Source organism: Podarcis liolepis (genome assembly GCF_965112155.1).
Source record: "Podarcis liolepis genome assembly, chromosome: 3".
NCBI lineage: Eukaryota > Metazoa > Chordata > Lepidosauria > Squamata > Lacertidae > Podarcis > Podarcis liolepis.
In genome coordinates this window covers 5262446-5278867 of record NC_139557.1, presented here as the reverse complement: position 1 = coordinate 5278867, position 16422 = coordinate 5262446, and the positions used below count along the sequence as shown (strand labels likewise).

At 41.4% G+C, this 16422-nt stretch overlaps 2 protein-coding genes across 3 annotated transcripts in view; both read right to left on the bottom strand.

The window, feature by feature from the left end:
• The window catches only part of LOC310703118 (cytochrome P450 2K6-like), a 61794-nt gene that overhangs the window by 8126 nt on the left and 37246 nt on the right, over positions 1–16422 (bottom strand). The window contains exon 10 of one of the 2 annotated variants that reach the window (XR_014523943.1): positions 1610–1646. The gene's annotated coding sequence lies outside the window, so the exon portion shown is untranslated. Of the gene's footprint in view, positions 1–35; positions 1647–16422 lie in introns of those variants that run through there. The other variant, XR_014523944.1, reaches the window with a different exon arrangement.
• On the bottom strand, positions 36–15873 carry LOC310703125 (cytochrome P450 2K6-like). Its single transcript, XM_083495213.1, has 9 exons — positions 15566–15873; positions 13585–13747; positions 12601–12750; positions 12089–12249; positions 11389–11562; positions 5971–6118; positions 3717–3901; positions 3205–3346; positions 36–2592 (listed from the first exon to the last, which is right to left on the bottom strand). Exons 1-9 carry the CDS (start codon positions 15746–15748, stop codon positions 2405–2407), a joined length of 1494 nt encoding a protein of 497 aa, XP_083351339.1. The 5' UTR covers positions 15749–15873; the 3' UTR covers positions 36–2404.

The window sequence follows — 16422 nt, the reverse complement described above, 5'->3', positions numbered from 1 at the left end:
CCTGAACTTTCTTCCATTGAAACACTCACACATACTTTTCTTTTTAGCATAGTTTTTATTCATTTCCATCCTAAAACTGTTTAACATGATGGCAATAGGGTATATCTTTGTATACATTAGAGCATATGAGATGCAGCAATGTGAGCAAGGAAGGATACTAACTAAGCAGTGCATCCTCTCATTTCAACAGGGCTGGAATAAATTTATACAATACAGTAATACCTCCGTGAATATCTGCCTCGTCTAGCGTCCATTCCGGCGAACATCCGCGGCAAACCTGGAAGTACTGGAATGGGTTACTTCTGGGTTTGCCGCTCGTGCATGCACAGAAGAGCTAAATTGCACTTTGCACATGCGCAGAAGCGCAGATGCGGTGCTTTGCCCTGCTTCCTTTTTGGCTAGCAGCCGGGGCTCCGGAACAGATCCCGGTCACAAAACAAGGCCCGACTGTATCTGAAAGATTATTGTAAGCAATTAAGATCACTAGCAGGGGTGTGTGAAGACTTGTAGTGAGAAATTTTCTACCTTTCTATATTTAAATTTTGAATTATTTTGTAATGAGTGTAATTAGAATTGGAAAACGTACAAAATACAATGGTGTAAAGGTTAATTTTGAAAGCCATGAGGCAGGAGGGAAGGAAGTTGATAGGCTCTAAAGAGCCAGGGACGTAAAGTGGATTGTAATGATGTGAACATATATTATTAAATGGGAAATAAAATTATATATATACAGAAACAAATAAAGACTAAGAGGTGGTGGCCTTGGGGGGGGGGGGAGACAAAATTCAAAGTTTTCTAGTGGATGTGGCTGGGTTTTCTTAAGAGAGAAGAGAGATTCAAAGCGGACATTTTTTCTATTTCCTGGTGATCACATGGTGACTTACATTGACTCCAATGTGAAATTTGCTCCTCTTCCCTCCCAGAGCAGTAGCTAGGCAGAGAAGGTTTTGAGTTTTTCATCTTTTGGAGATGTAAATTTTGATTTTGAATTTGACACATTTCCCCCATTTTTATTTTTGATATAACCAGTCAGAATTCTGTTGATGAGGGAAGCCTTAAGCTACCCAGACTCTCAGAGAAAGTTCATCATAGTGGTATCTTGGTTTAAGAACGGCTTAGTTTATGAACAACTTGGATTAAGAACACTGCAAACCCAGAAGTAGGAGTTTTGGTTTGTGAGCTTTGCCTTGGAAGCAGAACATTTTCCACTTCCTGTTGAGTGTGCTCCATTTGTAAATTGAGTCCCCCGCTGCTATGGGAAAGCACGCCTTGGTTTAAGAATGCTTTGGTTTAAGAACGGACTTCCGGAATGGATTAAGTTCATAAACCAAGGTACCACTGTACTATTTAGGAGTCCAAATACAGAGAAAAGATGGTTGTTTTATTCTAAGCCAGAAGCAGAAAGTCACTGAACTAATTGACAGCACAGAGATGCCAGAAGCAAAGCCAGTTGATGCATCAATTATGGCAGAGTTTTTAAAGAACACGGAGGAAACAAAGCCATTGCCTGACATCAACAAATACAGTTCAGAATCCGAATACATTGGAGCCACAGAAGTTAACATACCCAACTTCCTCAACCATTCCTCATAAGGCATGGTTTCCAGACCCTTTATCGTCTTGGTCACAATTCACTGCACATCCACCTGGGAATATGATGCTTCAAGATCTTTGAAGGTATATGTTTAAATGGCAATACATGAAACCAGCTTTGTTGGTTGATCTCTATGCCCCAAGTGTCATAAGAATTCAGGGCCAGGTTTTAAGTAAGAGATGCTCCAATGCTAGTTTCACGGGATTCGGCAGTATGGCAGGTAAAGGGGAACACTTCATGTTTGTGACAAAGCATGGACCAATTCCACCAGTAGGCTACTCAACCCAAATACCCTTGTTGAACAGGGGTGTTTAAAAAAGGCTTGCATTGCAAAAACAGGTAGGATAAGCATGTTAGAATTCCTGCTCCGTGATTGCAGTCATGGGATTGTTGTCTTTCACATGACAGTGTATGTTTTGACTCCACAAAGTGGGAAGTGATGGAGACAGGATGTTTGTGTTACTGTGTTCTGTGAAGTGGGACTATTGTCCTTTGCTCTTTCTCTTTGCTGTCTGATGCTAGAGAGAGAGGGAGCCATGTTGCAGTGCTTCTTGTGTAAATAAAGTAGATTAGCCAAAATGCTGAGTTGCTGAGGTCTGTTATGCAAGCTGTGAAGACTCTGTGGATCCCTAAGTGTGCCAATGTCTGTTGGCATCGGTCACTGTAATGTTCAGGCTGAAGAAAGCTTTTGAAGCTCCTGAACGAACGACCAGGAGCTAAAGAATATGCCAGTCAGGCATGTGACTCTACCAGGGTCCTACTCGAGTGTAGGACGAGCTGCTGACAAAGCAATCCAGGAGCTTGTGAGTCTTAGAAACGTGGCAGAGCGCAGAGTTGGTAGGGCATGGGAGGTGTTGTAAGCCCAACAGCAGGAGTAAGGTCCAGGTCTTCTTGAGACGTTCCAGGGGGTGGCTGGAAGGTGAATTTCTGCAGCAGAGTTGTGAAGAAGAGGAAGAGCTCCATTTTGGCAAGAGTCTCACCTAAACATGCTCTCCGACCTGTAACGAATCACAGGGGGCAGAGAAACCAGGTTTATCAGTTGCTTAAAAACATCCCAAATACAGTGTTACCTCGGTTTAAGAACAACCCTGTTTACGAACGATTTGGATGTAGTGCCCCGGTTTGCAAATGTTACCTCAGTCTAAGAACGGAATCTGAGCGGTGGAAGGGCACCAGCGGCAGGAGGCCTCATTAGTGAAAGCACACCTCCGTTTAAGAATGGTTTTGGTTTAAGAATGGACTTCTGAAACGGATTAAGTTCATAAACTGAGGTACCACTGTAGTTTAAAGCAGATTAAATTGCAGCAATAAAATAACAGCTAATGGTATCCATCTTAAAAGAATTATGAACGCCCAATGCGAGCCATCCTGCAATGCTGAAAACTGGGGGGAAGGGGAATCTTTTTCACCCTGAGGGCCACATTCCCTGGTGAGCAACATTCCAGGGGCCACACCCCAATGGTGGCCAGATCTGGTGGCAGAAATGGCCACAGCAACTGATGTGATCCTTACCTTTGCACAGTATTCTACATTCCAGGCATGTAAAAATCCCATTGACTAAGCACACACTATGCAGATACACACAAAAGTAAAAAAAAAAAAAAAGTTACCCGCAGAGAAAGGCATGAAAGCATCTCTCTTTATGAATTTTCCATCAGAATTAAGAAAATGCTCAGGATAGAATTTATGTGCTTTCTCCCATTGAGATTCATCATGCAGCACAGAGGACAGCAATGGTATGATATGAGTCCCCTGCAAAAGCAAAGCGAGAGTTATTTTAAAATAAAGCATATGCCTCTAGTCCAATAAATATTGAGTGCTGTAGAAATGAGATTTGAATTCATATGAGAAATGTCTTTAGTTTGAAAAACTTTAACATATAAGTCAGGATCTTCCACCAGATATGGTTTCTTTTCCAACCTTGTTCTCCTTCCCATTGATATCTGTTTAATGGGTTGAAGCTGATGCCTGACAGCTTCTGATGGGTAGATTGCATGCTTACAGTTTAATCCTATACAAGTCTGCACAGATGTCACCCACACTGAAGTCAATGGGGCTTACTCCCAGGAAAGCCTTAAAATATATTGTAACTAGTGGGCAGCAGTTCAGTGAAAAGGATCACCTTTGGAATGAAGTAGCCATTGAGGGTAACATCTGTAGTCGTGGCATGTGGCAGGTTGGTTGGGACAATATCAGCAAATCTCTGGATCTCATGGACCACGGCATCTGTATAAGGCATTTTTGTTCGGTGTTCAATCCTTGGCTGAGAAGATCCAACAACCTTTGCAATTTCTTCTTGGACCTTTACTGGGGGAGATTAAAAGAAAAGCATTAATTTTTCTGCCAAGATTATCTCCTTGACCTCGGTCTCTTAAGATATTAATACTTGAAGCATAAAACTGCCATAAACTGGTTCTCCAATTCCCTAGGCTCACAAATTTAATCTCTAGGCAAAGGTATTTTAAAACAGGACAAACAAACATTTTAGCCAATAACCTGATATACTGATGGAGAGAAATTCATCCAGGATGATTATTGAAATATCACTGCTAGGAATATCTTGAGGTGGTATCTTTTACATATAAAGGCAAGACAAATTTTGGAGAAAATATGGGGAAACTTTAGTTGGAGAAAGAGCATTTGGACAGAAAGCTGGACAGGAAGAGGAAGATTCAACAGAGGTGGAGGTGAAAGAGAAATAAATATGGAACAAGATGGCTTTGAAAATTCTAACTTGGAATGTAAATAGGCTAAATAATAAGACTAAAGGGGATAAAATTGAACATGTTGTAAAGAAGTTAAACTTGGATAAATAAAACTTAAATAAAAGGTTGAGAAAGAACTTCGTACCTTCTGATATAACAAAAAAGAGAGTAGTTGTAATGTGTATAAAACCAGAGTTAGACCCAAAACAATTATTCAAAGATGAAGAAGGAAGAATATTGATAATGGGAAAATACACCAGATTTTCATTAGAGGCTAGAAGAAATATTATTTGAACATTTGAATGAAAAGGTGATTTTGATGGGCAATATGAATGGTGTAGCCTCCCTAGATTGGGACTGGAGTATAAGTATAAGAAAAAATGAAACAAAAGAAGTCAAGCTACTGAATGCCTTTTTTAGGATGACTGACATTTTAATTGACATTTGGAGAGAAAAACACCCACAGTACATTTTATTCGACTGCAAATTATTATGCAAGCTGGAAAAAAACCCTGTATGAACTTGTAAAGATTTTTATACTAAGGTAAAGAGGGTGGAAATTCTATCAGTAACATATAAGACCACAACTCTATAACTGTGGAATTAAGAACAGGGACAAGTTTCCCAATGAGATGGAGACTAAATGAAAAATTATAAAATTATAAAATTTATTAAATCAAGAAATATTAGAAAAAGGGGCAAAAAAATTAAAGGATTATTTTGAAATTAATTTAAACCAAGAGATAGATTTAAAGGTGGTATGGGGTGTGATTAAAATGGAAATATAGGGGGTTTTTTTTACATAGCAAAGCGCATACCAACGAAATATAAGAGAGCAGAAAAAACATGACATTTTACAAGAAATAAGAGGGAAAGGGAAAGAATTACTAATTTCCCCTTGAAAAGAGATAGTGAAACAGGATGTCAAGATGTTGCAAATGCAATATTCAATGATAACAAACCAAGAAATAGAGTGGAAAAGTGTTTTAAATATTTAAAACAGAAACACTAAAAACAGAAACCTGTTGGAGACCAAAACACCACTATGGCTTTCACTTTTGGAGAGTTTAAAATAAAATAATTTAAGGTTTTATCAGAGAAGTTAGCAACATGGTTACAATATCATCATTTGAATGAAGTATTTAAAAAGGATATGAAATGGTGGGGGGAACAAGCATCACAACTGGAAAGATACCTGTTAAACTGTAATGTTAAAGTGATATCTAAAATGTATAAGATCTTGTTGGAATGGGAGACAAAGGACGAACAAGTGAAATCTTCAAGGATACACTGGGCAATAGATATTGTTAATAATATAAAAATGGATGTATGGGAAAGTTAATGGAATGTGGATATAACATTTGCAGCATTTTATAGTTTAAGGGGAAACTATTTGAAAATGTTTTATAGACGGTAAATGTAAACGGACCCCTAACCATTAGGTCCAGTCGTGGACGACTCTGGGGTTGCGGTGCTCATCTCGCTTTATTGGTCTAGGGAGCCGGCGTACAGCTTCTCAGAAAGGGAGAAGGGAGTCCAGATTGAAATGTTAAATTTAGGATTGAATAATTGTTGTGACACACACACACACACACACACACACACAGTTACATATAACTGGCATTAAGATATCTCAGAATAATGCGAGCCAACACAATTAAAAGCACTCACTCTGAATTTCAGGATATTTCATCATTAGTAACAGTCCCCAGCGCAGTGTGGTAGAAGTTGTCTCCATGCCAGCACCAAATAAATCAGCCACAACAGTTTTTAAGTTTTCGTTGTGAAAATATGCATTTGTTTTGTTCTTCTTCTCCTCCTGGGTTGCAAAGGGTATGAACTGGTTAAAATGAATGGAGTGTGAAAATTTCATGTGCAAAGATAAAGATGAAAACCTGACAGGACCCATCATTGCACATCAACACAATCGCTAAGTAGTGAGAGATTCCAGGTCTTCCAGACTATACCATCATGATAATATAGGGTTTATTTGCACATGTATACAACCCGAGCCTAAGATGGAGGGACTCAGCATCAACACTCCAAAACATCTAGTTTCTCCATAGTCACAGCTGTTGCTCTCCATCTACCAGCTAAGAGAGGAGGTTGGGGAGGCTTGGCAATCCAGCTCCTTCTTCTCTGATGCTAATTGTGGTGCTTAACTGCTCAGCCAGTGCTTAACCTGCAAGAGAATTATATGACTGCATACATGGAAGGCAGCATTTCTGGCGAACACTTGTGGAGATCTGAAATCAAAGTTAACATAAAGTGTTGTTTTCTGCTGACATATATGATTCTCAGTTGAACATCTTTAATGTATTTACTCATAGTCTAAAACGGAAAAATAACACTGAAATACCACATATTCATCTGGAAATGTTTCATTAAATTGCGATAGACAATGTGGTGCCCTCCATATTTTGGAGATTGCAACTCAATTCTGCCACACTTTCCAACAGGAAGAGTAACACCAATAGTTCTTAACCCGAGGTACTATTTCTGGGTTAGCAGAGTCTGTAACCTGAGCGTCTGAAACCTGAAGCGTCTGTAACCCAAGGTACCACTGTATTGTTAAAGCTATCAGCATTGGTGATGTATGGAAGTGAGAGCTGGACCATAAAGAAGGCTGATGGCCGAAGAATTGATGCTTTTGAATTATGGTGATGGAGGAGACTCTTGAGAGTCCCATGGACTTCAAGAAGATCAAACCTATGCATTCTTAAGGAAATCAGCCCTGAGTGCTCACTAGAAGGACAGATCGTGAAGCTGAGGTTCCAATACTTTGGCTGCATCATGAGAAGACTCCCTGGAAAAGATCCTGATTTGGGAAAGATGGAGGGCACAAGGAGAAGGGGACGACAGAGGACGAGATGGTTGGACAGTGTTCTCGAAGCTACGAACATGAGTTTGACCAAACTGCGGGAGGCAGTGGAAGGCAGGAGTGCCTGGCGTGCTCTGATCCATGGGGTCACAGAGAGTCGGACACGACTAAATGACTAAACACCACCACCACCAACAACAACAAGCGCAGTGCATGGGCCTGTTGAATGGTTTCTTTACATGTAAAGGTTCATCATTGTTCCACTCCATGTGTATGTCTTTAAGGGGCCAGAGCAAGGGCCAGAGCAAGATAACGAGACCCAGCTTTACAGCTGTGAAACATAGCAGGTGCTGCTGAGTTGTATTTGATTAAGGTGTGTCAGCATCTGGGTGTAGTATATAAGGAGCAGCACCTAGTTCTCCCATTACCCTGGGGGATGGGTTTTTGGTTGGGTCATGTTTGTTGATATATTTAGTGTAAATGGAGTTTTTGTTTTTCTTATTAAAACCTTCTTTAAGTTATTTTTGAGTCCCTTTTTAATGCATGGTCTCCCCAGCAAGCTCTCTGCAGCGCTACCATACTGCAAAAAGCCAACATCTTTGGTTATGGGCCCAGCTGCTGAGTGGATGACTGCATATTTTTGGACTCTGAGAAAGGTTTGAAAACTCCTTCTCCTGTTAGCGTAGTTTTTGTGGGTCTGGAAGATATCCAGAATGGTTGATCGGGTTCCAGAAGCTGAGAAGGCTCTGGTCTTCCCACAGCTAACAGATGAGAGCTATAGTTTATGGTCTTTTCGGGTGGAGGCGCTTTTGACCTCTAGAGAAGTATGGACCTATGTAACTGATGACCCTCCTGACCCTGTAACTAATGCTTGGTCGAAAGGAGATGCAAAAGCCAGGGCGATAATTAATTTGGCAGTCAGCGAACAGCAAGTAGTCTATATAAGAAATAAGAAAACTGCCAAAGAAATGTGGGACAGTCTTGCAGCAGTGCATGTTAGAAAAGAGTCAGCGTCTGCATTGACGTTTTTCAAGCAGTTGTACCAGACGAAGTTGCAGCCTGGTGGTGATTTGGCAGCACACTTGAGACGTCTGGAGGCAATATGCGGCGAGTTAATTCAAAGGGACATGGAGATACCTGATATTCAGTATGTTTTTATCATCCTTTGTTCCCTTAATGAGAACTTTGATGGTATAGCTAGCCAGATATCTGCCGTTCCACCAGCACAATTAACTGTGGAAGGGGTAACGGCAAGATTAATGGGCGAGTTGGATAGAAGGGAGGCTTGTGCCATAAGCACTCCTGTTTCCAGAAGGAATGAGGAACGCCATATGCAAACCTGTGGTGATACAACTGCATTTAAAGCTGCAAAGCGTTGTTGGTTCTGCAATAAGCAAGGACATTTTGCAAGGGACTGCAGATCCAAAAGAAAGCAAAGTACTCCCAAGCCTGTTTCTGTTCGTCAATCACGGTCGTCAGCCCAGCAGCCGGCATCGTATAGTAGAGACAGAAATGAGCCGTGAGCTTTTCATGCTCGGACAACAGATTGTAAAAGAATTAAAGATGCCAAGTGGAAGTCTTTTGTTATCGACTCAGGAGCATCTCAGCACGTTTGCAATGATCGAAGCTTGTTTCTTTCGAAGAGGAAATCGGTAATGTACATTTAGCCAATTCACAAGTCCTGCAGTCGCTTGGCAGGGGTACTGTTAAACTTGACTCTTTAAACATTACAATAGCGAACTGCATTTACTGCCCCTCAATGGACAATTTATTATCAGTAAGGTGTTTTGCTCGTCAAGGCATAACTGTGCGTTTCTTAAAGTCAATGTGTGAGTTTTTCGATGGGAACAAACGTCTATTGTATGCCCGGGAATCTGATGGTTTATATAGACTGTATTTTCGCACCTACTCCCAATCGCCTATAAATTGCAGAGCAGCACAGTCAAGCCAGGGGTTGAGGAATGTAAGGCCACATTCTGGGTGTGTCCACGAGGCGCACAGAATTCTGGGACACCTGAATTTTGCTGATGTAATTAAGACAAAGAATATTGTTAATGGCCTCAACTTAAAACCATGCAAATTCTTTATGCAGTGTCTATCCTGTTGCAAGAATAAGATTAAGGTTGCACGCAAGGGTAGGTGCTCAGATAGGAAAGTAACTGAGCCTTTTGAGCGTGTACATTGTGATTTAGTTGGGCCACTCCCACCATCATTAGGAGGTTCAAAGTACTGGCTTACCCTGATAGACCAGTATAGTAGATATTGTTGGACTTATGCAATAACTGAGAAGTCCCAAGCATTTGAGAAGTACAAGGTTTTTTGCAGCTGGGTAAAAACGCACTTTAACAAACCTATTAAGAATCTGTTTTCTGACCGGGGCGGGGAATTTGTTTCTGAGGATTTTGAGAAATTCCTGGAAGTGCAGGGGACTACTCATGAGTTATCTTGCCCCCGAAGTCCCTGGCAAAATGGGCTTGTTGAAGTTGTGCAGCGTGACTTGCAGGCAGGGGTTAAAACTTATCTGCACGATGCTAATCTGCCCAAAGATTTTTGGGTTGAAGCGCTTAATGCCTTTTGTTATGTTAGAAATCGCAGTTATCATTCTGGTTTAGATGTCACCCCCTATGAGAAGCTGTTTAAAAAACGCCCTAATCTGAAATACCTACGCATTTGGGGTTCAGATGTAATTATGCATTGTCCCGCTAAGCAGAAATTGGGTGAACGTAGTGTTCAGGGAAAATTAATGGGCTACCAGCAGGGGGCGTACAGAATTTACATACCAGCAACTGGCAAATTTCATATTACCAGAAGCATGATACAAACTGTAAATTGGAATGGAGTTGCTGTTTTCCAAGATACTGATGGTATAAATGATACTGAGGAAGAAGAGGAAGCAGGAGCAGCAGCAGCAGGAAATGGTGCTTCTGAATTAATGGAAGAAGACAAAAAGCCTGTTGGATCTGATAATTTGTTTGATTTAAAGTCACAGGCACCCGAGGGGAGGTTAGATTCTCTTGAGTTTTCTGACCGTGAGCTTAGCCTACAGGCACCTCTTCAAACTGAAAGTGATGATTTACAACCTGAAACTAGTGGTTCACTTAGTCCCATTAAGTCTGAGGAGTCTGACTCTCCTTCTGGACTGAGACGTTCAGATAGAAAGAGACAGAAGCCACAACGTTTTGCAGATGAACATTTTAATACTGTGTATGCCAATAAGGCAGTTTTTGAGCCAAAAAGCTACAATGATGTTCAGAATTTACCTAAGCACCAAGCTGTAAATTGGTATAAAGCTATGAACTCCGAGATAGCTTCTTTAAAAGAGCATAACACTTGGTCTCTTGTACCACAAACCCCAGATATGAGACTTATTGATTCAAAATGGGTTTATAGAGTTAAAATGAATGACAAAGTATGCTTTATGTTTTTGTTCCACAATGATGAACCGCAGGGGAAATGTTGAATGGTTTCTTTACATGTAAAGGTTCATCATTGTTCCACTCCATGTGTATGTCTTTAAGGGGCCAGAGCAAGGGCCAGAGCAAGATAACAAGACCCAGCTTTACAGCTGTGAAACATAGCAGGTGCTGCTGAGTTGTATTTGATTAAGGTGTGTCAGCATCTCGGTGTAGTATATAAGGAGCAGCACCTAGCTCTCCCATTACCCTGGAAGATGGGTTGGTGGTTGGGTCATGTTTGTTGATATATTTAGTGTAAATGGAGTTTTTGTTTTTCTTATTAAAACCTTCTTTAAGTTATTTTTGAGTCCCTTTTTAATGCATGGTCTCCCCAGCAAGCTCTCTGCAGCGCTACCATACTGCAAAAAGCCAACAGGGCCAATGTTTTTTCCTTGCTCCGAGATGCCTCTCCACCCACAAAGTATCCTATCTCCTCCAGTGTGAAGAACGCCTTCTTCTGAGCACACGAGGCATTTTCCCATCCCCCTTGTATCAAAAGGGAGTCTGGCAACCAATATTTATGACTTGATTACCTCTCATCACTGCATAATTATCTATAATTACATGTTTTCTTGATCAGGGATTTACCCCAGAAATGCTGTTGAGCATGCAACCTTTGCCCCTGCAGAGGCAACTTCTGTAACACATTAACAATGGCTGAAGATTGGGAAATGGTAGGAAGTATGCCAGGTTGATCCCTTCTGAAGTGAGAGTTCCTGACTACAACTTATACATTCACTTACGAATATGCCCTTAAAAAATGAATTGAAAATGTCAACGTTTATTCTGGGCCAACTTAAAAGACTCCATTACCTCTTGCTGTCGGATAAGAAATGAGTCAATAAAGCTCCTCTGGTCATTTTCATCCAGATCTCGGAGGTGTTTTATGAAGGTGGCATTTATGAAGGCAAAAACCTCATCTCTGTTGTGAAGGACAGTCTTACGAGCCCCCAAAAGAAAACCAAGAGCAGGAAACATGTTATACAGCTGAAACGATAAAAATGTGAAAAAAGAAAGAGACATTAGGAAAGCTCAGTATAGTTCTCTCAACTGCGTCTCTCAAAGCATGGTTCCCAAATACCAACAAAACTCTTGAATGGCATTTGGAATAGGGTTAGGGCTACCTCAGGAAAGTGTAATTTATGTGCAACCCCGGGATAATAGGCTATGAAGGGTCTCCTCTGGAGGTTCACCTTCAGAGAGGGAGATCTGCCCTTGGAGGCCCCTTCTGAGCCATCATGGAACCAACTATCACTTGTTCTTCCTTGTCTTTGGAGTCCCGATGGCAGTGAGACAAGAAAGGGTGTGCACAAAAGAGACTTTGTTACAGTTATGGGATGACTGTGCCATGTGAGTTTTCTAAACATTTCGAATCACCACCTGGTTTCCCAAGATATCATTCTATGTTTTGTAGTGAATCCTGAACAATATACAATAAACAGGTTGCCCTGCCCACTTTGCATACAATGTCATTACAATCAACTGTTTGTTTTATTGGAAAAGAATAGATTACCAGGACTGAAAAGCTTCCAACGAGCCGGACATTTTCATTGACCAACTTCAGAAGTCTTATGTATGTGGGATCTTCATAATCAAATCGCTTGTCTAGTAGTATGGCCACTATTATATTGGCAACAGCTGCATTCATAATTGTGGTGGTCTCAAATGGGTTTCCTAGACATAAATATGACTGTTAAACAAAAATATTCTGTTGAAATTCCTAGTATGGAAAGTGTATTTTTTTAAAGTCTGCTCTTAAGTTCCCACTGGCAGCTTACCTATGTGTAGACCTCCTTTATCAAAGAAACTGATCCTAAGTGCTGCTGGTTGTGGCCATATGTTGGCTAAGAAATGCTAAAGAAGGCTTGGAGCTATTGGAATGTAATCTGCACATTACAGGAACAGACCAATTGCAGGGAACCCTGGGGTATGTGCTTCTGGAAGTTAGGAATATGTAACACAATAGTCTTGGCACCTTTAAACTATGGTAGTGTAGCTATGCACCAGAGGAAAACACCAACCCACCTTTGTAAGATTCAAATTTCTTTATCAGGACACTGCATTCCTCAAGAATTCTATCCTCTATGGTCCTCTTTCCCATTCCATAGTCCCGTAATGTGCTTAAAGCAAACCGCCGCATCACTTTCCAGTTCTCACCATTAGACAGAGTTAAACCTGAAGAGACAGGAAGAAAGGTTTCATGTCTGCATGACAATTGCACAAAAATATCAATAAATTGTGTTCTGCATTTCTTCCATGGAACTGAGAATGGATCCCAGCTGTTCTCCCATTCAGACTCAGACTTCTGAGCTTTGGCAAAGTAGCTGGCAGCTGTACCATCAGAGCAAGACCTGAGAACACATTGAACAATATTTTCCATTACAAAGTGGAGGGTAGAGTAGAGGGTGGTTTGTACATGTCAGGGATCCCAGCAGAACTCAGCTTGTTATTTGTATTCCATGGGCAGACATTATGCCTCCTTCATTTTTCCTCTCTGTATAGGGTGGCCCAGAAAATGGTCAGTTTCTCCTTGGTGTGTGGCATTACTTTTCCATGTGACTATTATTCACAATCCTCCTGTCTCATTCTCCCCTAGCTCTACAATATGACTGTTGGGAAGAAGGTGGGAATGGGAAAGGTTTGCTTTAACTGGTCTCCATTTTTGTTTCTTCAACAGAGCCCCACTGAGCCACTGAAAGTCAAGACAAAAAAGGCTGGCCTGGTCTAGCCTTTTTAACATTTTAGCTTGATCTGCAGAAATCCACAGGTGACACTTTTTGTGACACATTCTCAGCCTAATGCCTGCAGATACTCTGTCAATGTCAAAGGCACTGAGGTTGGTTGAAAAATTCACAAGGATTTCCCCCACAGGAAACAATGGATGTTGTGGACTTGCTTCGCAAACACTCATCTTACAAACCATTTCTTGGGAATTGATTGTGTTCACCTGGCAGGACCTGTTTGTGTTTGCAAGCATTACCAGTTGCAATAGAAAGGGAGGTGCCTCACCAAAGCCTTGTCCAAACTCTTGAAACATTGGAACGATGGGCCTGTCTGCAAATGCGTCCGCCTGATTAACCAGAGCCTCCTTTACTGTCTCATATCCTGTCAACACCACAGCTTTCTGGGGTCCCATTTGGATGCTGAAGACAGGGCCATATTGCTTGGACAACTGGAATTCAACAGAAGAAAAAGTGAGAAAGCGAGTTCTGGTATACCCAAAGAATATATTAATGTAAATCATCTCTGACAGAACCAAGACTGCATTAGCTTGCACATTTACCTAAGGGAAAAGGCCATTCCACAGAATCTAGTAGCACAGTTTGACCGTTAGACTAGTATCAGTTTTTCCCCAATAACTCCTATTGGGCTAGTCACACTTCTCTGAAGTCTCTCAGCCTCACTCACTTCACAGAGTGTTTGTTGTGGGGAAGGAGGGGACAATTTGGATCCCTTCCAATTGGGATTCTGGCCTCATCATGGGACTGAAACTGCTGTGGTCGTGCTGATTAATACCTCCGGCAGGCTAGGGACAAAGGTGAAAGCTGTTTCCTAGTTCTGCTGGATCTCTCAGCAGCTTTTGATACCATCGACCATAACATCCTTCTGGACCGTCTAGAAGGGCTGGGAGCTGTGGGCACTGTTAGACGGTGGTTTTGCTCCTTCCTCCTGGACTGTGTCCAGAAAGTGGTGTTTGGGGATAAGTGTTCAGATCCCTGGGCTCTCACCTCTCACCAAAGGGTTCTGTCCTCTCCCCCATGCTTTTTAACATCTATATGGAGCCTCTGGGAGGGATCTTCAGGGGGGTTTGGGCTGGGTGTTCATCAGTATGTGGATGATAACCTGCTCTACTTCTCTTTTAAATCTGTCCAGGGCAGCTATCTTCCAGCTCCATCTGGTACGCAGGCTGAGACCCCACCTGCCGACAGACTGTCTCACCAGAGTGGTGCATGCTCTGGTTATCTCCCGCTTTGACTACTGCAACACGCTGTACGTGGGGCTACTTTTGAAGGTGACCCAGAAACTGCAACTGATCCAGATTGTAGCAGCTAGACTGGTGACTGTGAGACCATATAACACCAGTCTTGAAAGACCTAGATTGGCTTCCCAGTACGTTTCAGAGCACAATTCAAAGTGTTGGTGCTGACCTGTAAAGTGCTAAACGTCCTCGGCCCAGTATACCTAAAGGAATGTCTCCACCCCCATCGTCCAAGGTCCAGGGCCGAGGGACTTCTGGCAGTTCCCTCACTGCGAGAAATGAGGTTACAGGGAACCATACAGAGTGCCTTCTCAGTAGTGGCACCTGCCCTGTGGAACACCTCCCATCAGATGTCAAGGAAATAAACAAGTATCTGACTTTTAGAAGACACACCTGAAGGCAGTCCTTTTTAGGGAAGTTTTCAACGTTTGATGCTTTATTGTGTTTTTAATCTGTTGGGAGCCACCCAGAGTGGCCGGGGATACCCAGACAGATGGACGGGGTATAAATAATAAATTATTATTAACTTATTATTGTTATTCAGTTGCAGCAGCACAAATATTTGCTAGGAATGCTCAGAAAACCAGAACAGAATAGTCAGTTATAAGGATGAATGTGATTATACCTTTAATGGCACCTCTCAAATCTAGAAAGATAGGCGGAAGGAGAACGTTGGCCTAGGCAAGGTTTGCACCGGCACTTCTGCCTCCTTAAAAATGGAGGCAGCGTCAAACATGATTTGACACCAGACACCTTGTTCAAATTACCAGTTATAAATTGCAACTTGGTCCTATGACTATTTATTGGGAAAGATAAGAGAAGGTTCTGCAACACACAAAAGGGAGATGAGATTTAGAGGCTTTAAAAGAACAATTTTTAATATTTATTATTATTATTATTATTATTATTATTATTATTATTATTATTATTATTATTATTATTATGCCTCTCTGCTGACTGGGCTTCCCCAGTACCCTTCAGCCTTGCCATGGGAAGAAACAAAAGCTTTACCTTTAACATGGTTCTGTGAGGCCTCTTGAGATCCATGATGTGGAGATTCCCAATGAGAGGTAAAGGCCTCGGTCCTGGTGGAAGATTTTGGGAGCTCTTGTTCCAGAAAGTGCCCAGTTTCAAAACAAAGGAAACCATAAGGATAAAGAGGAACAACGCTGGAATCGGCTCCGTCCAATCCATTTTGTTTCAGCAAGCAATTTGTTTTGCAATGGTTATAATGAAAGCTACAGTGCAGTTTGGTCAAGGGCAATGTCTTGCAACTGCAGTGAGCAGTATTTATATTATGCTAGATACTGTCTCTAGCAAATCATTAAACCATCCAGTAAAAAGTGTCCCGCATTGGCCCACTGATTTTGTTTTCTTCTCCTCAACTATTCAAAGCTGTACATTGGATTATTTGCCTTTCAGCTTAATGTTTACTCAAGTGAGTGGTGCCTACTTCCTCAAACTATTGATTTCAGGAGCAAATTCAAACTCTCTTGAACCTGCTTGCAGACCTGTCACCCAGGTTATGTGTAAAATTAATCTGTTATAATGGGAGTGAAGGGCAGCATTGTGAAATCATTTGCAGATGAAATTATTCAACTTTAATTAGGAACAACCACATTTAGTTTGAAAGTGTCCAGTATCCCCTGAACTTCCTCCCATTGAAACACTCACACATATTTTCTTTATAACATAGTTTTTATTCATTTTCATCTTGAAACTGTGTAACATGGTGGCATTAGGGTATATCTTTGTATACATTAGAGCATATGACATGCAATAATGTGAGCAATGGAAGGACAATAACTAAACCGTACATCCTCTCGTAGTGCCTAAATCCATTCCTACAAAGGTTATGGGGCCCAGTG

Excerpts from the sequence above, each read along its gene's own strand:
- LOC310703125 (XM_083495213.1), bottom strand. The coding sequence starts at position 15,748 with ATGGATTGGACGGAGCCGATTCCAGCGTTGTTCCTCTTTATCCTTATG. Across the intron at positions 6,119-11,388 it reads TTCTTATCCGACAGCAAGAG|GAGGAGAAGAAGAACAAAAC; the intron begins GTAATGGAGTCT and ends TTTGCAACCCAG. Across the intron at positions 2,593-3,204 it reads TTTCATGCCTTTCTCTGCGG|GTCGGAGAGCATGTTTAGGT; the intron begins GTAACTTTTTTT and ends GATTCGTTACAG.